This window comes from Erithacus rubecula (assembly GCF_903797595.1).
Source record: "Erithacus rubecula genome assembly, chromosome: 4".
NCBI lineage: Eukaryota > Metazoa > Chordata > Aves > Passeriformes > Muscicapidae > Erithacus > Erithacus rubecula.
The window spans coordinates 10,088,801-10,111,044 of record NC_136686.1 but is presented as its reverse complement, the minus strand read 5'-3'; the positions used below and the strand labels follow the sequence as shown (position 1 = coordinate 10,111,044).

The following is a 22,244-nucleotide window of genomic DNA, read 5'->3' as shown; positions in this document are numbered from 1 at the left end:
CCCCCTTAAGCTACAGAGATAAGCCATTTGTTTGCAACTAATTAATACATGGCAATTAGTGCTTGCTGAGCAGACCAAGATTCACAGAATGGAAGGATGTTGAAAAGTGAACCAACTAAAACCCCACAGTAATAAGCAATAAAACATCATCATCACAAAGTAACATTGTTAGAAATTACATTTTTTGCCTTGTATTTAGAAAAGAAAGAAAGTTCTCTATTTTAAGGGAGTCTTCGCTGCTGGCAAAGAAAATTAGTTGAAAGGTGTGTGGTGCGAGATGAACTTTCCTTGGCAAATTTTAAGAGCTGTTCAAATAAGCTTCCCCCTATACTGAAAAGAGTCAGGAAAAGAAAAGGGAGGTCTTAAGAATTAAGTATCTGCTTTTAATTAATTTTTGGTTTGACACATAAAGACTATTTTGTAAGACAGCTTTACATCTCCTATACAAAATATGCACCTTTTTGAAAGTATTTACATATATCTGCCACTCTGCTCCCACTGCAATTTTACTTGAGCACATCTGTACTATGTTGCCTAATATAAACATCTGCCCACTAGCAGCCAGCTACCACCATATATATATACACACACACATACATACATATATATTTCCATGGCACCATGTTGTCTGCACTGACTTTTGGCTGCATGTTAGGTGATTTCAATAGAATTACATCCACTGGCTACCGAATCAGTCTAGGAGTGTTATGTACAAGAAAAATAAAACAAAAAGAAACAATCATTTATCAGCCAGTTTCAAGGGATTTCAGCATCATCTTTTCATATATCCAAACTCAGATAACAAGCAAGTCCCAGGCCATACTCCTTTCTGCGTTCTTTCTCTTTCCCCACATGGATCAGCTCCCCACAGTGAAGCCCATCCCCACAGAATCCCACACACAAGAAACCCACCTTCAGCTGCTACAAGGCAGTGTCTCCAGAGGTTTAAGCTGCTTTTAACCACAATGTGGTGTGAGTTTCACATTCTGAGGTTGTTCAGAATACTGCAAATCACACTGAGAATATAGGCTACAACAGGAAACAGATGTGGTGATGTGGTGTAACCACAAACACCACCTTTACTGAAAGAGTGAGTAGTTCCATGATAAAAACCAAAACTTAGAAGTGAAAAAACTAAATGGCCTCAGAAAATATACCAGACATCCTGCTTGGAGAATAAGGGCTTTGTTTATCCTAAAACAATAACGAATGCAAACCAATAGCCTCATGAACATACAGCTTATTCAAAGTAAGTGAATGACTGCTGAAAGTGTAGTCACATTTTAAAATGCTGTCCTTAGTGATCAGCAGAAACAATAAAACAACTTTGAGGCACTACTTCTAATTTAAAGTTACAGACTGGAATGCGAAGTGACATTCTAAGGATCTTTCCTGCTATTAGATACTTTGCATTCAATTCACTTCTAAGAACCAGTAATCACTGTCATAAATAGGCTAATGCAGTGAATTTACCTTTTTCATTATCTGGGATTTGAATGTATGGTAGTTTAAACTTGCCACTTGACTGCTTTAAGTCTAGAGTTTCATCATTAAATATATCTCATTTATGAAAATCATGTTCAGATTTGCATAGAGCTTGTGCTGGGAGTACGGAAGAACTGTGCAGACTAGCAGTCCCCTCAGGTCCAGTGCACCAAGGCCAGGGGCAGCAGAGACTGAGCAGATGTGCACTGGTTTACATGCACAGTGCTGAGGAGATGCTCATCACCGAAAGAGCGTGTACCTGTTGGGCTATACTGACACCAATACTGACACCTACAATGTGAAGGTGACTGAGATGAAGGTGACAGAGTGCAGACCATTACCCCCATCTTAACTCACAAGCACGGTTGAATTTTCAGTACAGAATCATCGACCAGCCCAGGTTGGAAGAATCCCTGAAAGATCACCTGGTCCATTTTTTTGTGGGAAAGAAGCCTAGATGAGATCATCCAGTATCCTGTCCAGTTACATCTTGAAAACTTCTAGTAAGGGGAGGGACTCCACTACATGCCTCAGTAAAGTATTTATTTCTTGTATTAAAATTAAACCTACCTCAATGCACCTTGTACCAGTACCCCTGTCCTCTCCATGTGGCACCATCCATGTGCTGAAAGAGGCTTCCTCCTCTCTGTGATCCCTGGCATTTTAGCTTTTATATTTTTCAGATTCTCTGGTGCCTGGTATGTAACTCTGAAACTTCATATCAGGTGTTAGTAAGTTCTCTTCACAGCGTAGTTAGACACAACAATCCAATTCCCAGCTAGAGAATCAAGGACAATTGTTACCCAAAAAGCATAAATGGTGAAGGGAAGGGGCAAGCCAAGGGGTTGAGACTTCATAACCTGGGGCTGTGGTTAGATAATTAATCCCAATATGTAGATGAATCAAAACGTATGAAAGTGTAAAAACTCATGACCAGGATCCACTTTAGATCCATCCTGTGTGTGGCCCCAGCCAGGCTCTCGTACTGCCCAAGGTGTACCCTTTTAAGGCCTTTCAATAAACACCTATTTTATTCCTTTTAACACTGTCTAGTCTCTGTTCCAGACCAGCCTTTCTAGGCATCACCTGAATACTGGAAAAATGTGAGCTTTCTCCTCTCCATGGAGAAATGACCAAACCCCTTGTGTCTTTCCTCACAGGGCAGGTTCTCATTATTCCTTCAGATGCTCTCTGCTCTCCCTGCATATCTGCTGAATTCTGGGGAGCAGAGCTAGAAACAGCTGGGTATGGCCTGACCAGCCTTGAGTGGGATGATCAATATCCCCATGGATGCAGACCAGGATCCTGTTTGCCTTCACTGTACAGCAGCATGCTGGTATAATTTGCCCTCAGTAAACCTGCATTGGATTGTCCCAATCACCTGTTTCCTTTGGCTTGAAGGTTTGTAGGAGAACTCTTTCCAGGGACTGGAATAAGACTAATGGGCCTGTAGCTTCTCAGGTCCTCTTTTGGATATGGTTGTAAATTATTAGGGAGCAGAGCGCATGCTAAGCGCTTTCTCTGGCTGACAAGAGCAGAGGAAGTCAATAATCAATGAAAATTTATAAATGACATCTGGTAACACTACATACAAAAAATATATTGCTTATGAGCATGGAATAGGCCTCTGTGGTGGACTCTAAGTCCCCAGCTACACTACAGGATGTTGCCAGAATATTATTTTCACAGACATGCATCACTAAAACAAAAATCCAACCCGCCCTAAAACAAACAAACTCTTCCAGTAAAATCCATAAGCTCCTCTAATTTCAGACACTTGAACCTAAGCCCCGATTTTTAAAATCAACAGCCTGTTTTTGGACGAATGACAGATACCATAGTCATAACTCATTCCTGAACTTCAGCATCTTTACTACCACCATCTTACTGACCCTCAGAGAGGCCAGAAGACCTCATTTAATATGCAGGACCTCAATTGCTCTGCTCAAGTACTACTGCCATCACTGCCCCAGCTCTACAAAATTTTTATCAGGCACCACAGCAGGAAAGCATCTTCCCCCACTGAATCACAAGAGGATGCAAGTGTAGCATTCATCCTTCTTCTGCAAGGATAAGGAATTAGAAAGCCTTCTGATGCCATGGCAATGCTTTGTATATCACGTGTCCCACGAGTGCAGAACACACTAGCTTGTTGTTTCCTTGGAACATATTGAGATATACTCTGGATATATAGTTATGGTTTACCTTACAGTATGCACCAAGCCCCAGACATTTGGGACAGGCTTCTAGGATGGAAATGTCACCAAAAAAAAAGATAAACTCTTTCTGAACGGATTTTAAATTCTTAGCTCATTCCAATGACAACTTGGGTTTCTCCCAATAGTTTTAAACCAGCAGAAAATCATCAGAAAGCAATACCATCTTCACAATTTCAGCATGGGTCACACTAATGCACCACAGTAATAGATACAACTTAAAATAATGAAGTAAAAGGGCAAATTTATTATGAATTTTATCATGATACTGATCCACTTAAGATGATTACAAGTAAGTATTACTGCAGAACACCCTGAAACATTGAATTCAGTACAAATATGCCAGATATTCCAACATACCACATTGAGCAAGGCTTGCATTATACCTGAAATAATTTAGGAATACTCACAATCAAGGCTTAGTTACTTCAGCCCTGATTATCCAGAGCTAAATACCTACACATGCTGTTTGATGCAACAAATAACAACTCAGTTCATGGCAAGGGTAATCAGAGATCTGACTGTTCATTGTCTACCTAAATGTACATAAATCTTACTTTACAAGGAAAGTGAAAATGGAGAGAAGAGGAGAGAAAAGGAAAAAAGGGAAAAAAAGGAAAAAAAGGGAAAAAAAGGGAAAAAAAAAGGGAAAAAAAAAAAGGGAAAAAAAAAAAGGGAAAAAAAAAAGGGAAAAAAAGGAAAAAAAAAAAAAAAAAAAGGGAAAAAAAAGGAAAAAAAAGGGAAAAAAAAAAAGGAAAAAAAAAAAAAAAGGGAAAAAAAAAAGGAAAAAAAAAAAAGAAAAAAGAAAAAAAGGGAAAAAAAGGAAAAAAAAGGGAAAAAAAAAAAAAAAAAAAAAAAAAAAAAAAAAAAAAAAAAAAAAAAAAAAAAAAAAAAAAAAAAAAAAAAAAAAAAAAAAAAAAAAAAAAAAAAAAAAAAAAAAAAAAAAAAAAAAAAAAAAAAAAAAAAAAAAAAAAAAAAAAAAAAAAAAAAAAAAAAAAAAAAAAAAAAAAAAAAAAAAAAAAAAAAAAAAAAAAAAAAAAAAAAAAAAAAAAAAAAAAAAAAAAAAAAAAAAAAAAAAAAAAAAAAAAAAAAAAAAAAAAAAAAAAAAAAAAAAAAAAAAAAAAAAAAAAAAAAAAAAAAAAAAAAAAAAAAAAAAAAAAAAAAAAAAAAAAAAAAAAAAAAAAAAAAAAAAAAAAAAAAAAAAAAAAAAAAAAAAAAAAAAAAAAAAAAAAAAAAAAAAAAAAAAAAAAAAAAAAAAAAAAAAAAAAAAAAAAAAAAAAAAAAAAAAAAAAAAAAAAAAAAAAAAAAAAAAAAAAAAAAAAAAAAAAAAAAAAAAAAAAAAAAAAAAAAAAAAAAAAAAAAAAAAAAAAAAAAAAAAAAAAAAAAAAAAAAAAAAAAAAAAAAAAAAAAAAAAAAAAAAAAAAAAAAAAGAAAAAGGAAAAAAAGGAAAAAAAGGAAAAAAAGGAAAAAGAAACTTGGGCAGCATCTCCCTTAAAAATAACTCTAAAAGATAACTACAATGCCTTCTAATCATTATATTTGGATTTTTTTTTTTTTACTGGGTTGAAGAACAATGTATTTTCAACTTCTCTAAGCAACATAAAACAGACTGGAATGATTTTACTGTTACAGCTGCAGCAATATCATATAATTGACACAAGTATTTACTATAAAACAGCTGCTCTGAGAGAGAAACAGATACCTTGCTTTTTAATAGTCTTTCCTCTGAAAAAGGTCTTGATCAACTATACTTTCCTTAAGTGAACAACTGAAACGTTCAACTCAGTTTGAAGAAATTATTCTGTCAGTGTCATTTACTTACTGTTAACAGTATTTTCCCATAATTGTAAAACATTAAGGAATGAAATGGGAAGTCCTCTCTTCATTATAATGGAATTCTGAGGAATGAGCAGAAGGGATCCCTGGAACCCTTTGGATTTGCTTCAGAAGCCAACTGCCTCCAGCCAAGTTCATGATTTCCTACTGTTAATTGTTTTGTAATAGCCATTAACAATTCCTAATTTAACAGTTTCTCAGTCCCCTCAGTTTCCTTTAGAGCTCTAACAATTTTTCCAAAGAATTCAAAATATATTTTTTCTGAGCATGGATAATATTCCTAATAGGACTGCTGTGAAGATAAATATGAACAAACTGTATAGAGATTAACTTTATAAATACCCTTTATATCAGGCAACACACATTGCTACAAGCTAATTTCTTTCACAATAGGACAACTTTCTTTGCTTACTGATCAATGCCAACTGCAGAAATGTTTTCTCTATGATGAAATTTAATTTTAGAAACAAGTGGTTCCATTTTTAATGAAATGGCTCAAGTTAGGTAAAGTGACAAGTAGGCAAGGAAAAGATTGCAGAACCATTGTGACAATCACATATGACATCTCCTAGACAATCTCATGCAACACAAAAATACTCCTGCATTTGTAAAGAACAGGCTAAGACAAAAAAATGAACCAAACCATAAATAAGATGAGGAGATTTTCATGGGGAAAAAAAAGTTCCTCTGAAAAGATTCAGAGATAAAATAGGTGACTAAAAATGCTTTACTACAGAGATTAATTTGGTATGTAATCCATAGGGTGGAGTGGCTACAGTCAGGGAGTGTTTTGTTACCTGGGCATAAACTGTGGGGCCAACAAAGGAAACTAATGACTGCATTTTGCAACTTACTATTTAGCAACTAAGACTTGTGGGCAGCTACACACAACACTTTGCAGAATGTAAACCACACTAGCCAAAACCAACCTGAAACCTCACAGTGGGTTTGGGAGGACAGTTTTACAAGATTACGTTCGTCATAACAACTCCTGATGCTCTTGCCTATTGGCAAAAGCCTCTGTGGTCTTCTTTCCCAAGGTTCTTTCTTTCAGCGCCTTGCCCCAGAAACTTCTTTTCCATTTGCTCTCTGCCTAATCTGATGTTTTCCAGATTCTTTAATAAGTAAATAGAATTGATTTTTTTTATAGAGGGAAAAAATGTGGAAAGTTTTCTACTATTTCACCAGGTCCAAGTGGCTCAGCCAATAGTGAGAGACTCAGCTAGTTATGAGACACTTTTCATCTCTGGTGGCATTAAGCTTTCAGGTTGATTCAACTGCTCCTATTCACTAAATCACTTCAATTCCAAGGCTCTTGCAGGTCCAAGAGCTTGATTTTTCCATTTCTTGCCACAGACGCATTGCCACACTACAAGATCATGCACAGTACCAGAGAAGATGTTCATGTTAAAACTACAAAATCTCACAGCCTGTGTGAAGAAAGCTAAATCATTATTGAGAGCGATTGGAGGTGAGTACTTCCAAAGAAGCCCAGGCCCAAGATCAGCACAAGGTTTTGTACAGTAATGCAACTCAGCAGCTTGTGAAAAGGGGAAAAAAACAAAGCCAGAATTTTGGAGAGTAAGGGATAACAGTGGACTGACAAACAACACTCAGCTGAATCAGAAACACAGACAACAGCTCAGTATCTCTCAGTATCTCTTCACATTGCTCCCCAGTTTGCCATGAAATATTTTGAGTATGTCAGACTCAGGTGAGCTGATGGCTCTGGCTGTGTCGGTGTGAGGGATTTCAGTGTTTTCCCTTAGGTAACCGATACTGGCTGCCAGTAGAGGCTTGTTGCTTTCTAGGTGAGACACCTGCATAAACCAAAATACAATTTCCTAACTCCAATGTGAAAAATCTGGGAAGCATGTAGGACATACAAATGTAGATCCAACAGTTATACTCCAATTAGCTGCATGCAGGGCCATGGGGACCATCAGGCTTTCAGAGCTATCAGCAGCAAACCAGCAGCAAAACTTTGCTCATCTTTCAGCAAAGGTTGTAAGAAACATCTCTCAATTCCCAGCGTGAGCAGTCAGCACAACTTTCTGCTTAAATGGGTCTCCAGTGTGGGTACTTACTTCTGACATGGCCATTCCAGGCTCTTCTTAGAGGTAACAGAAAAAAAGGGGTACTTTTAGAGTAGAACTCATCTGCAGTGTGGAAGTGCTATTTTCCAACATTTTTATAAAGGCAACACAAGGGAACTTAAATGAACTGTATGTATCTACATCTTATGAGATGAAACCCACTATGGATTTCAGGATGAATTGCAGATCTATGACACAAGAGCATTTGAAAACGGAATGCCAAAGTCTTCTCGACATAATTTTTAGGGCAGTAATTTCACTTAGAAAAATACCACTCAGATGGCACCCAGATCAGAGTCGGGTTACTCTTGGGCAGGAGTTCTGGCTCCATCTCCCCCAAAGCTTCCCTCAGTAGTCTCTTTGCTAGGAACCTCTCTCTGTCCCACAAAGCATGTCAGCCTATGGATAGCAGATCCCTCAGGATTTCTTGGAGAAATCCTCAGCACAAGAGGCTTATAACATAATGTGTCAATAACCATATTTTTCACATCTGAATTTTGTTTAGATAGTCTCAGTTTATCAAAACTAATAAAAAGTTAACTTTTAATGTTCCAAATTGTTTCAACCTTACTTCTCATACCTGCAAAGGTTTAATGCAAGTACACAAAAATAGCTGCATTCAAGAGCTAGGAATATAATGGATTCTGCTTCTCAAATTTCAAACCTGGCTTCAGGTAGGCTGGATGGGGTAGGATCAGTAACCAGGCTTGCAAGTCATCAGCTTTTCACTGCACAAAGACTAATCTATGAGACAAAAATTCTCAGTCAGAAAATAAATGGTGTATACTTAGAAAACAAAATTTCCTTATTAGGCTGGCAGTAAAATTGAGGGAGTTGTCATCGGAGGAAAATATAGCCCTGCAATTTCAGGATTAGAATATGAATTAGAGCATTCTCTAGATGCCAGACTATTAGCTCCTAGGTCAAAGACAAAAATGTCCTTTCTGTTCAAGATTTCTGTGCTCTAAAAAGTCTTAGCAGCATCTGCTTTCTGTTGTCCAGCAAGGCTGAGTTCTGAACACTTGTGTGTACTTAAGCTGAAAAACAGCAGGATGTAATACTTTCCATATTAATCATGAGGATTAGAGACAGTAATGCCAGGCATGGCTAATAGATTTGGGAATGCACAAACACTTCAAGTTAGAGCTGCACTCAAAAATCACTACATAATGGCTGGATCTGAGCAGGAGGAGCATCCTTTCTTTACACACACCACTAGTAGGTGTTAGTGGGTGCCATCTCAGGCTCTGAGAATGGAGAACAGGAGAGGATGAATAAAGAAAAATGAAGCAGAGATTGAAAAACTATGAGAAATCAGCCATATCATCATAACTTCCCCTTAACACACACAGCCACACATGCATGCAGCCATTGATAATTGCTTTATCAATACCAGCTTTGCTGACCATTTAAAAATCCAACCTATGCCTTAAAACAGGTAGCGTACGTGCCAAGAACACAAATATTCGCTAGAGCAGGAAAACACAAGACCAATTCAACAGAGCAGATCATACATTTTTAACCTCATAGCACGGCAGGAAAATGCTTTAAACCTGTAGCAAGTCAATGAGAAATCTTCCCCACTGGTAAGCACAATAGCAGCCATCCATTTCAATAGAAGTTTATCAGCAGTGAAACCTGACCGAGATAAATGAAGAAGCTGTTGAGCCACAGCCTGCTTCTGCCTGCTGCAGGCTGCCAGATAAAATGGGAACAAAAGCTCCCTGCTGTACCCCCTACCAGTCTCCATTAACCCCTGCTGATGCTTTATTATCGTCTGGGGGCTCCAGAACAGCACAGCATGAACCAGTGGGTAAAAAATAAATAATAAAAGCTCATATGTAGCACAAACAAACCAGAAACATGGCTTGCAAGAATGACATTCAGTTTGGTAGCACTGCAATTAAATAACCATTCTGAGGAATCCCACATACAAAGGCATTAAAAAAAAACAAACAAACAAACAAAAAAAAACCAAAAAAAACCAAAAAACAAAAACAAAAAAAACCCAAAAAGCACGAAGTATGTAAAATCATGTATGAAAAACTACTTTAAGGCAATGGAGGCAAGTACACAAATACGTTTCTCCAGCTTTTACCCCCCTTTTCAACTGTACACAAACACATGAAGCAAAGCAGGGACCAGGCATTTATTCTGATGCCTTCATGTCCAATTCCAAGTTTCATCTTTGGATCCTGTCCCAAATACCTTTCTTTGTTGCACTTTGTTGCAAAGTGTCCTTTCTTCAAATGCAAGTTTAAAACATTTACTGAAGGCCAAAGAATCTTCTATTACACAGATATAAAAAATGGATGGTGAGAGCATGGAAAGTGCAGCAAATCTCAAGACTTCTGGTTGTCATTGGAGAGTAGGCAATGTGAGCAAACTTGAAATGTTAGTAGCATTTTAGCCATCACAGATTAAGATAAGGATCTATACTTAGCAAAGGCCATCTGGTTAGTTAACACCAGAGGCTCTACCAGTCCAGCTGGCCCTGCCCAACCAAAACCTCCACGTTCTGTAGAAGGGGATAGTCCTTGTGGTGCCTGTAAGGAATGTGTTAGGGAAGACAGTTTGCATCAGTTCTGCCTCAAGGAAAGGCAAACCCACAGGACTGTTTTTGCTCAGGGACTTGGGTGCACCAGGTGGGGATGCAAAAGGATGGGGAAACACAGTGGGTACCCTCAGGGGGATTTGTTTTTTGGGTGAGAGTAATGTGTGATGTTGAGCTGTGTAATATTGGCTGCTGAATGACAATGCCACTGCATGCCATAACTCCCATGGACAATGAAGATGGACTGCTCCAGATACACAAGTCATGACCTCCTGATGTAATTTGCAACCAGAAAACCTCACACCAGTTCTCCTGCCCTGGAAGACACTTGGGACAGATAGAACCCACAGCCATGGACTAAACAAAGACAACAGATATCTTGGGGGGATGGCCATTGACTACAGAAATGAGAGTTGTACTTATGTGTGTGTATACGTGTATATAGTTGGAAGGAGTAGGATCTGGGAATGATGTACATGGTATAAACTAAGGGATAGGAAATGTCCTGGTTCTGGCCAGGACTGGATTAATTTTTGCAGTAGCCAAGAGGGATCAGGGCCAGGATCTGGAGGTTATTCTGTACCACCTCAAGTCATAGCTGGAAGTCATAGCTCTTCTTCCAGAGAGAAGGGGTTCCTTCCAAATGAGGAAATGTGGCAGGGGAAGAGAGAGCCATCCAGTTTTGTCTACTGTCCAGAATATTCTGAGTGAATAATTTCTTTCTCTTATTACTATTGTGCTGTTACAGTCAGTTTTCTTAACTAATCTTGTTTTCAGTAAATTATTCTTATCTCTTTGCCTTTTGTGCCTCCCATTCTCCTATCCATCCTATTGGAGGAAGTGGGAGGTGCATCATTTGGAGAGTCTCAGTGGAAGCACTAAATTGAGGAGCACCATTCCTAAATCCTGACAGGTGTGGATAAAAAAAATAAAAATCTACATTAGAACCCTTCTCTAGGACAGACACCTCCCCACTTCATTCTATAGAACCCTTCCATGCTTTACCAACTGCAGAAGCCACACTGAACACGTGTGCTAATCATTACTGGGTCACTGATTTTCAACCTGTTTGCCCCTCTGAAGTACAGTTAGCAAGCAGCAACAGCATCTGAGAAAGAACATGACAGAATGGCCTCAACACAGGAGAATAGAGACTGTATGGGTTCCATCCAAAGGTCTTCCCATCCCAGTATCCTTCCTCAGAAAATAATCAACACTTACAGAACTGTGTAACAAATGAAATGCATACAGAAACTTTTCAAGAAGACTCCTTCCTTCTACAGCACTTTACAGTTCAGTGATTTGTAGTTCAGAGGCAATTCTATTTGCCACTAAATTACAGTGGAATTCCCTTCCACAAACTTGCACAGTCTTCCTAGTAACACATGTAAGCTTTCAACATCTACAACCATTTCCACAACTTACCACATCTGCTTTTGTTTGTTCTGCACCCATCACCTCACATCAGTTACAAGGATCAACACCTTCTGCCAAAAAAGGTGTCTGTGTGGGAAGTGTTGGTCAGCCTACACAAAATTTTATAGATCTATGTCACATATGCCTAAATGAACACCTTCAGGAACCAAAAAACAAAAACCCATATCCTAAAACAAAACTAAAATCCAAAAGCACCAAAGAAAAACTGTGGGAGAACATCTTCTCTGTTGCTTTAAAGGTTTTAGCCAGACTGTCTCCAGATTTACTGCAAGTTGATAAGAGTTAACAACTGTTAACTTTGTATAAAAAGCAGCAGCAATAATTTTATAACTCTAACACTTGGAGACTCATAGGAAAAAATAACTAGTAACTCTGAAATCTTCGGGTGATATATCTTTTCTGATGTCCTGCATAGATGTTACATGACAACCTGGAACAAATTCATTTTGCTGGCTTACACTGATTTAAGAACAATGAAATGGAAATTGTCCCAAAAACCTTTGTGCCAAATCAGATATCTTCTGTCCTGCCACAGGCACTGTAATGTTGGCATAAACATTCTATGATGTGTTCTAGCCAGTTTGACAGAATTGCAGCAGTGAGCTCATGCCTGATCTAGATGAAAATTTCTGCCACAAACTGATCCAGCACTGAATAGAATCATTATTAATGAATAAGGAATCTCCGTGTTCTGGCAAACATGAGGGCGAAGAATGCCTGACTTTCCTTTTGCAAAATACATCCAAGGACGAGACAGTATCAGGGCTGAAGTTCTCAATCTGTTATAAATAAATCTCTACACATCACTAAGACTATTTTCTCCAGTTTTCTCGGAGCTGGTGTAATATTAGGTGAATTACACACTATAAATCTTATTTTTAAGACAAAGAAAGCTCTGCTCCCTGAGGCTCTCCCAATGAGTGCTTCAAAGCAACTCACCTTGCAAGAGTGGAGTTACTTTGGCTCTAAACGAGAATAAACAGTTGAGAATAAATGTGACCTTCCAGCACATGACTGTGACTTCACCTTGACTTATTTGTAGTTATAAATAAGAAAAAGTAGCTTTGTAATCCAGAAAAGATACGACTGTGCCTAACACAGTAAGTGCTAAATGTTATTTGCAATGGTTAGGAATTAACAAGGAAAACCATAATTCATCAAAGGAAGGCAAATCTACCAGGATATAGCAAAGGCAGACCTGAGCACCAGGTAGCAGTCAAGCCTTCCACTTTCAACAAAAGCTTTTGACAGCAAACTGATTAAATGCTAAACAATAGTCTTTTCTCAAAGACTGAGAGATAAAAAATGTCAAATTTGTTTCATAACTCTTACACAACAAAACATATGCAAGACTTTCAATGTGGGCTAGAAGTGCTTCTTTTTTTTAAATTAAAAGTTTCAACTGGACATACCAGAAAAAAAGGAAAAACCTATGCTTTTGCTGAAACTCTAAGAAAAGGTAGATGCAAAGAAGATGCAAAATGTAAAGGATTTCTGGAAGTACAAATAATTATATGTGGAGTAAGATTTATTTCTTTAAAATATGTTTTACTAGGCTCAAAACTGAGTAGTGCAAAGAATGAAAGATAATTTTTTTTTAATGACATACTAATCCCAGTAAAAAGCTTCTTCCCCTGACGACCTAAGAATTGACTTATTTAACAAGCCCTTATCACACATTCTTACAAAGACAGCCCTACTACATGGATAAAATTCTTACTTTACACAAAAAAATGAGGGAAGAATAGCCATTAACTCGCCCAAAGGCTGAGAAGAACAGAATTGTTTCTCCAAGCACAACTCAACCACCATCCCATCACCCTTTCTGACTGTATCAGAATATGAACATTTAGAAAAGCAAAACGACACTATATAACTTCATGGAATAAAAAATGCGGGTACAATTACGAACCTCTATTTTGTCTGTTTTGGCATCTCCCCAGTATATTTTGCTTTCTGCATAATCCAGAGCCAAACCATTTGGCCAGCCAAGTGAGGTGTTCACCAGAACAATTCTGTCTGAGCCATCCAACGCTGCCCTCTCAATTTTTGGGATTTCTCCCCAGTCAGTCCAGTACATATACCTGCAAAGGAAATAAAACCTTATTAATACAAACCTCCAATATTCTTATATCTTCTTCTGGACTACTCTTCCCCAAAACCACACAGCACACAGAAAGTCACATTTCTAAACAAAAAATAATTTTTTATCCAGATAAAGATGCCCAAACCATTCAGAAATAATTGTCATGTAAACACACAAAATTCCTGTATCAATCTGCTCAGCAAGACAATATAATCAATGCTATTAGGTAGAATAAACAAGCTGTTTCACACAGTCCACAAAAATATTTTTAAAAATAATAAAACATAGACACATAAGGTGACTACTCAGGTGGTCAAAATACAGCAGCAGCACTCGTGTCTCAGAGCCTTCAGAGAACGCCAGTATTTTTATTTGGAAAGCTCAGAAGTTTATCACTGCATCCCATTATCTACATAGAAGCGGACAGAGGTATCTTCTTTGCATGACTAGTATTTCTAAAGATGCTCGCAAACAGCCCCTCACCCAACCATAGGATCCAGCACAATAGCTCTGGGCTCTTCCAGGTCTTCTGATATCAGGATTTTCCTCATGGTGCCATTGAGCCTGGTGACCTCGATGCGGTCTGTGCCGGTGTCTGTCCAGTACAGGTTGCGGGCAACCCAGTCCACGGCAATGCCGTCGGGGTGCGCGATCTGAGCCGTGACCACGAACTGGCTGCCCGAGCCGTCGAGGAAGGAACGGCGGATGGCCCTCACTTCGTCATCCGTCCAGTAGATGTATCCCTCCAGGGGGTCGAAATCGATGGCGATGGCGTGCCGGATGTCCTCCAGCGGCAGCACAATGTCCGTGAAATCGGGCGTGTCCAAGGAAATACGCCGCAGGTCCGTCCGGCGGGCCAGGAGCAGCAGCGCAGTGGCGCCTGCAGCGACAGAACAAACACAAACACCTTGCAAACATTGTGCAAAAATCCTGGAAATAGAGAACCTGAGTCTGTCCTTTCCCAACAACAGGACCTAACCAAACTGCTGGGTACCAGCAGAGAATTCCCCTCCAAGGCTTCAAATGTGAAGCTGCTCACAATGTCTCTGCTTACTCTTCCGCAGAACAAGTCAGATGTGCTTACAGAGAAAATTCAGTGGTCCTTTCCTTTTCCAGAATGTACCATGTTGCACATGTTCTCTATCAGTATCATTCCCTCCAAATTACTGAAATAGATATGCAGCAACTATGCTGCTATTTTATGCAAACCAACAGATGGCCTGCAACCTCTTAGATGAGAAACCAATTATGCAGGTAATTTCCTGACTGCTCCTGCTGGTGAGAGGACAACCACAACAAAGAAGCTGTATCTTTCAACAACCCCTTATAAATGGCAAATATGTAACATAGAACATCACAACTAAACCTTTTTGGAGAAACTCTTATTTGGGAACAGACCACTGTGCAATGACCATGCAGAGCAGGAGGGCTGTCACCTTCTCCCACATTTGTTAAGAACAAGATTATTGAAGACATGAAGATAAATAACAATGTCTTATAAAGTAATTTTGAGCTAAAGCACACAAAAGCCTTACTGGTTTTTGGGTCAAAAGTCAGAATCACAATAAATAAGATCAGCTTGCACTGCAGAAGATGTTTTTGCATAGGCAACATAGCATGTTTAATGGCACTATCAATGACAGTTGCACTTATTGTCTAATCTACTTCATTTTCATTTAATTTTCTATTCTCTGTCACCAGATTTCAATTAATGAAGGATAAACAACCACCACACCCCATTCCAATTAAACTGGCTTATCAGTTTGAAGTCTTAGGGAGATAAGAGCAGCTTAGGCCTGAGGGAAGCCTGAGCTAAGGTTAAAAATGCATACATAATTGCAGGGAAAGTGTGGTGCAATGGCTCTCCTCAAAGAGTGAGAGGACAGCTTCGGCAGGGACTGATGGGGGATGAGGGGGAGGGTGGGGAAGGCTTAGTAAAACAAATGCATGAACATGCAGTGAAAATGAGCAATTGCCAAACCAAACTGCCTCCCTGTCTCCATTTTGATGTCTAAGAGTGAAAGAGCTACAACTGAAGTAAGTAAATTGGTGATGAAAGAAGAATTTGGTGTTTGATGCCAAATTCGTTTTTTAAAAATGACAGTCATTGATAATGGTGCTAGATGAAACCTCACTGCATGCCAGACCTTGGAGAGATGCCAGAGCAGCCATTGCCTCATTTACAGCAAGCATAATGTGTTAAAAAACCTCTAAGACACTTTCACAGTGGTGCAGGAAACAGCACCTTCCAACAACTGAAGTTGAGGATATTATTACAAGTGTTTCTGATTGGTAGTCCAGAATTGACTAAGATCAGCTTTGGGATCTTCTGCCCTAAAACACCTTGTGTTCAGAAATACATGTACACACTTCTAAACTGTTCTTCTAGTGAGCAACTCTTATGCATTAATTAATCAGAGGGGAACCTGTAATCACATGCCTATGTATCCTTCAAAATACTGTAAAGCATGTGACATAGCCAATGGAAAAAAGGTCTGTTAGAAAGAGGTTTTTTTATAATTACTTGACACAGCAGTCTCTATGTACATCTGTATTTGTTGCTACTAAGTGCAACAAGAAATCCAGCATTAAAATTCAAGGAGACAGATGCATTATGTTCATAGAAAGTCTTAGCACATAACTAATCCCTACAATTCAGGTTCAAGGAAGAAACCCATACTACATTTTCTTAGCAACCTCACAGTCATTTATCCAACCTGTCTTTTAAGCACAATAATGACATATTAACAATTAAAAAAAAAAATCTTTTTTGCATTATCAGGTAAACCTAACCTAGAGCAAATGCCTAAACCTCAGAGTTCAAAACATATATATGTTTCAAAGAACCAATGCCAGGTCTCCAGAAAGACTTAGTTCAGTATGACCATGCCCAAGCTCGAATTCACCCTTAAAATTGACCAACTGACCTTCCCATTCTTCCCAAAGATGACCCATTTCAACAGCTTCAGTATCCTGCTTTCAGCCTGCAACAGTTGTTCAGTCAAACAGCCCACTGTGTTTAAGTTTTAACTCAGCGCTGGGAAATGACTGGCTTTCAGCTGTGCTGTACTCTGGAACCCGGAGCTAAGAATTTCATGGTCTTTATCTGGGGGCTTGGCTAGCATTCCAATTCCTCCATCAAACATCAGCCCTCAGCTCTCCAACCAGGCGATAAAAAGTTTAAAGCTTACTTCAGAGCTATTACCCAAACATTTGCAAACCAGTATCTCAGCTGCTTAGTTAGACCAGCAGTCGTTCCCCTTGGAAAAAGAAACTCATCAGCAGAGAAGCACCACACCTCCAGGCAGGTTGAGGGAAAGATCACTGAATACCTTCAGGCTTGTCCTGATAATAGCAGAAATAACAAATGCAAGAGCTGGGCGCATTTATAGACTGATCCCATTACTGCCTTGATAACAGCCAGGGAAAAGAACCCCAGGTGGTTTCAAGTGTGGCAAACACGAGCTGTGCAAAGTTTACCTGGCTAGGCACTGATCACCACTCAGAGGTTGCTTAAGGTACTCAAGGGTGTCATGACGTGACAGAATCAATCAATTTTATTCACTTCTACTCCAAAGAACAGTTATGTATCAAAAGCTAAGATTACAGTAGGATCTCCAGACCTCTTGCCTTGCCTAAGAAAAATCGAACGTCTAATTCTCAGCATATGAGAGAGAATACCATGAGTACAGAATCATATTTCAAAAACAGAAAGAGACAATGCAGGTTGCATGCAAGCATAACTTCATTAATGGCTTTTTAAAAATTTATCAGCACTTATTAGAAGAACTGGAACAAGCCACAAACGTAAAACACCTCAAACCTCAGCTGGTTTATATGCTTTCAAAGTGCACATGGAGGCTGTAGCCAGATGCAGACCTGAGGCAGTTCTCCCTCTGTTTCTAAACTATTCAACTTGTGGACTAGGCTCAAGATTATTTTAAGCAGTGCCTCAAGTCACAGGATATTCAAGATAGTTAGCAATTTTTTGAAAGTCCCTTACTTGTCTAAATATGGATATATAAGCCTTACTCCAGACTCTTAGTCTTGAGAGCTTTAGCCTACTTTTATTAAACATTTTGAAAGCTGGGATTACAAGCTCATGGACGGTGCATTACATTAGTACTGGAACTAATACTTGCCTCAAAAACTCACTATTAAAATTCTAAAATTAAATCTGTGTGCTAGCTGAAGTCAAGGGAAGGGGGAGAAAGGGGGAAGCAGAGCAAGCATGAAGATACATGCAATGACCAGTTTTAGTCCAATGCCCTTCTAACCTTTGCAATTAATTACATCTTCTCAATGACATACAGGCTTCAGTCATTTGAAAGTTATTGAACTTTAAAACCATCAGTGGTTGCTGACCTACACAGACACATGCTCAGGAATGCATACAAAAGAAGTGCTATATCTAAGACATGTATAATGTATTCCTTGTATCTGAAAAATCACTATTATTAATACATCCCAAATAGAATTACTTCACATTTGATCAAAACATTTAATTCCTAAATATTTTTCCCCAGTTTTAAAGTTACTATTGTGAAAGAGTCCCTGATGCAACAATACAAACAAGAGTTTTTAATGTAAGCTCAACCTTAAAACTACAAAGGCAAAAGAAAACGCATCTGAAATTAATCATATCTTTCTTCTTTCCTTTAAAAGAAACTAAAGAATGAAGGTGTGAAACTAACACCCTGGTATGTGCTGTCAAATCAGGATCCTGGCCATTCCTGACAAAGGAAATTAGGCAGCGGACAGCCCTATATTGCAAAAGGAAGAGCAAGATTCTGCTCCTGCCTCCAAGCCTACCAGGAAAACAGGATGAAAATATCCATGGGCAAAATAAAGACTCTTTTCCTGGAAGAGAACAGGATGGCCAAAGCAAGGCTGAAATTGAAGTGTGAAGCACTGCTTTTTCTCAGTGAGGGAACTCACACCTCCTCGCTCAGCCGAAGTCACCACAGGTTTTCTCAGTTTAAACCACGTTTCACTACTGGCAGGAGCAACTGCAGGACACCAGTAAAACTCCTTACAGGCAAAGACAGAAGCTGAGCACATGGACAGAGAGATCTTCAAGCACTAATAAGAATGTAACTCCAATGACAAACTCATTTATATAAGAAAATTCAGGTTTGTCTTATAACTATCAAAAGATCATTTAAATGTAGCACTGTCAAACTCAAAACAGCAGCACACAAAATACTGAAAAAGAGAAATTCCAGTATGTTGTGCAGAAGAACAATACATTACCAATAATATGACACAAGGTGGTAAAAGCTCTCTGGTAGAAGACCTGAGTCCTGCCTGGGTGCTCAGAAAGGACTCTGCTTCACATGATAGAGGAACATCTGACCATGAAATAACTTATTTTGCCTCTCTTTTGCTTGAGGGACAGGGATTTACAAACTTTCACCCAGGCAATGGGGGAGCTAAAACCTTGCTACAAGCTCACATCTCAGTATACTTCACTGTTTTGATTTTTTATTATCAGGTATTAGAAAAATAGATATTTTATTCTAAGGTATCACCCCTTCCCGAAACACTGTGGAGAAAACTTTCAAAATTGGAATGTGTGTGTTACTGTATTCACAGATCTTACAAGAAATAGTAAAACTCCTCTAAGGTATGATTAAAAAAATCCTACAAAAAAAAACTAGCACTGGGAGAAAGGCAAGGGAAGAAAAAGATTTCCTATAAACCAAGATTATTCAAAAATGCTAGGTTGTCATGGAAACTGCTCAGGGAGGGTCAGCCAGCCTCACCTTTGGCTGCCAGGATCATCTGTCAATGCCAAGGCACTGCAAACACCACAAACACACATTCAAAATTCACCCATCAAAATCTTTCCAGTGCTGGCCAGTATTCTCCACAGCACAGTAAGAAATGAAGCTCTCTCCTTAAAGAGGCTCATTTCACCATGAAACAATTTGATTTAGGAACCAGTCTGATCTTAGTCTACTGCTAGAAGACAAAACCATCTTAATGAAGAGAAACATCCTAATTTTTCACCTTTCTTCACTTCTCAGTCACCAGTCTCTCCCACAGTCATGTACACATTCTAATTGCAAACAGATTTAATCAGCACTGCAGCATTACAGCTGTATACTGAAACTATCTGAGGTAAAAATGTTCACTTCTCAGGGTTCAGCTCTACTTTCACAGCACATATAGAGAGCAGGCAGGTACAGGGGGAAAAAACAGCCCAAGAAACTAGAATCAATCCCCCACCCTGCACACCTGAAGATGAGAAAACAAATTTACTTCCCAGGGGTCCTCAAGGAGCCTAAGAAATGAAGTCCCCACACAGACAAGTGCAGCTTTACATCTTGAACTCCGGTCTATGGCTACTCTGGCTCTGTTCAAGTGCCATGCTCTCCTCCCTCCCCCAAATTAATAATTGCAGCCTTTGCAACTACAGGAAGGAATTCCAGGAAATCTGTGCCTTGAAGAGCTCTGGAAAGTTGGAGGTTATTCACAAAAGCCCTAAGCCTGCTTAGGAGTCTGCACCTCCCTTCAGGGAGAGAGTTAAAAAAAATATATTTAAAAAAAAAAAATTCACTATTTTGAGGCACGCTTAGCTCTAAATGCTGAACTTCCTGCATGAGTATGTCAGAAATTAGCCCTGCACAGGATCAAAGCTGCACAAAACCAATGGACCTGATGAAAAATTTCAGTAGCTTGTTTCATCTGGATTATGTGCTGTCTCCTTTCTAAGACCTAAGCTAAATAAACAGTGTCAATTTTCTCACCTATTCCCACCCATTTTTCCTGAAAAGGCAGAGGCAGAATGTTCCCAAAATATACAGCAGCAGAATGGTGGTTTAAAATGCAACATGATATTGACAAGCATAAGAGAAATGCTCCTGTATAAAGTTTTTTGCATACAAGTGGACAACATACTGGAAAAACTTGGTTAACAATATTTCAAATACAGTGGTGGCTTATATTCTGTAAATCAAATTCATGTTATGACTGACTGGGAACATAAAATTTGGCTTCTCGTGTTCAGGGAGTAGGAGAAAAGAGCAACAGTTATAAATTCTGAGGCATAAGAAATGGCTAAGTGAGCTGATGATTCTGAATATCTCTGCATGAGAAATCGTTTTAGTAAGGTTCTGGGGTGGATTTTTAATGCCATTCATCTACCTACCCTTGGCAATTTACTTTGATACACTGGAGTTTATCTGTGCATATCAAGTATTTTTGAAAAAGTGCATGGATTTGTGTCACATTCTGACAACATACAACCAACCCAGAGCAGTATTATTAAAACTTCTCCTTTCACCAAGGGAAATGGAAGAAAAACATCTTGTTTGTATATGGGGGAATTCTTATAAACAATCCTGCCAGGCTAAATTGGGAGCTGTTTTTCACATAAAAGCAGCAATTTATTTTAACAAGGTTCACAGAGACACACAAAAATAATCAGCAGCGAGCATGAAATAGCATGAAATTAAAGAAAACTCTGAACACAGCTGACAAGCCTGGAATAATTTTTAAAATCTAAAACTCTAATTTAAAAAAATATTTCTGTATACATTTTATTTAGCTTATTTACACTAAGCTCTGCTGTATTGTTTTTTCCTCTATTTACTTCTGTCCTAGAGAGATGATCTGCATAAAAGATGGTTATTTATGATCTAGCTAATTATCTCCCAGTGTTAATTTTGAGTCTGCTAGCATCCTACAGCAACCACAGCTCAACATGACAAAACCTACACTTACAAAGTATAACAATTTAAAATCATGTACATTAGCCCACAATGAGAGACTAAAAGCAGTTTTGGGTCAGTGCTTGCAGCTCTACATCTTGATCATGTCTTGAATTTTAGGACTTTCAGCACCTCTAAGAACATGGGATTATTTTCAGAGAGAGATGTCAGGTGTATGTGTGTATAATAAATGGACACCAGACTTTTAAAAAAATTAAAAAGGGGTTATTGTACAATCTTATTAGCCAAATACTTCATGATCAATAATGTCAGAAACATTTCAGAGACAACAGAGGAGATAGGTATCTTTTTCTCTAAGAAAAGGGAAATAACAGAGCTCCCCAAAATTTTCACGGAGTTAGTGACAAAGACAGAACCACAACTTAAATCTTGTAACTGGAGGCAACCTGCCCTTCCCTGAGGAGAATGTTTCCTTTTTAAAATGTAGAGGGCATTTTCCAATCACTTATCTGTACTGCAAACACATACATAGTTTCAGAATTTGCCACCCCTAAGGTGCATCATTCATATAGTGCAGCTGAAAGAATCCCTTTCCCTCCAAAAACTAATTTGTGCTTAATCTAAAGGATTTTTTTAAAAATAAAGCCTACCATCTTTGCAGGTCTTTCCATTCTCGAGAAGTTTCACACCAGTGGGACATGCACACTGATAAGAGGGCTTGGTAGGAGACATCAAACACAAGTGGGAGCAGCCACCATTATTAATTCCACATGGGTTTGTAGCTGTTAAACATAAATCACACAGATTAATGCTTCTGATAACGAATGACCTCATATCATGTGTTAAGACACATACAGC

The 22,244-nt window shown here is 38.4% G+C and overlaps 1 protein-coding gene across 2 annotated transcripts in view; it reads right to left on the bottom strand.

Moving 5' to 3' along the window:
- Window positions 1–22,244, bottom strand: part of LRP6 (LDL receptor related protein 6) — a 115,207-nt gene that overhangs the window by 36,764 nt on the left and 56,199 nt on the right. For both annotated transcript variants that reach the window (XM_079304993.1, XM_079304994.1), the window contains exons 5-7: window positions 22,037–22,168; window positions 14,194–14,590; window positions 13,537–13,708 (exon numbers count right to left, since the gene is read on the bottom strand). In XM_079304993.1, the coding sequence (XP_079161119.1) occupies window positions 13,537–13,708; window positions 14,194–14,590; window positions 22,037–22,168 (701 nt within the window). The remainder of the gene's footprint in view (window positions 1–13,536; window positions 13,709–14,193; window positions 14,591–22,036; window positions 22,169–22,244) is intronic.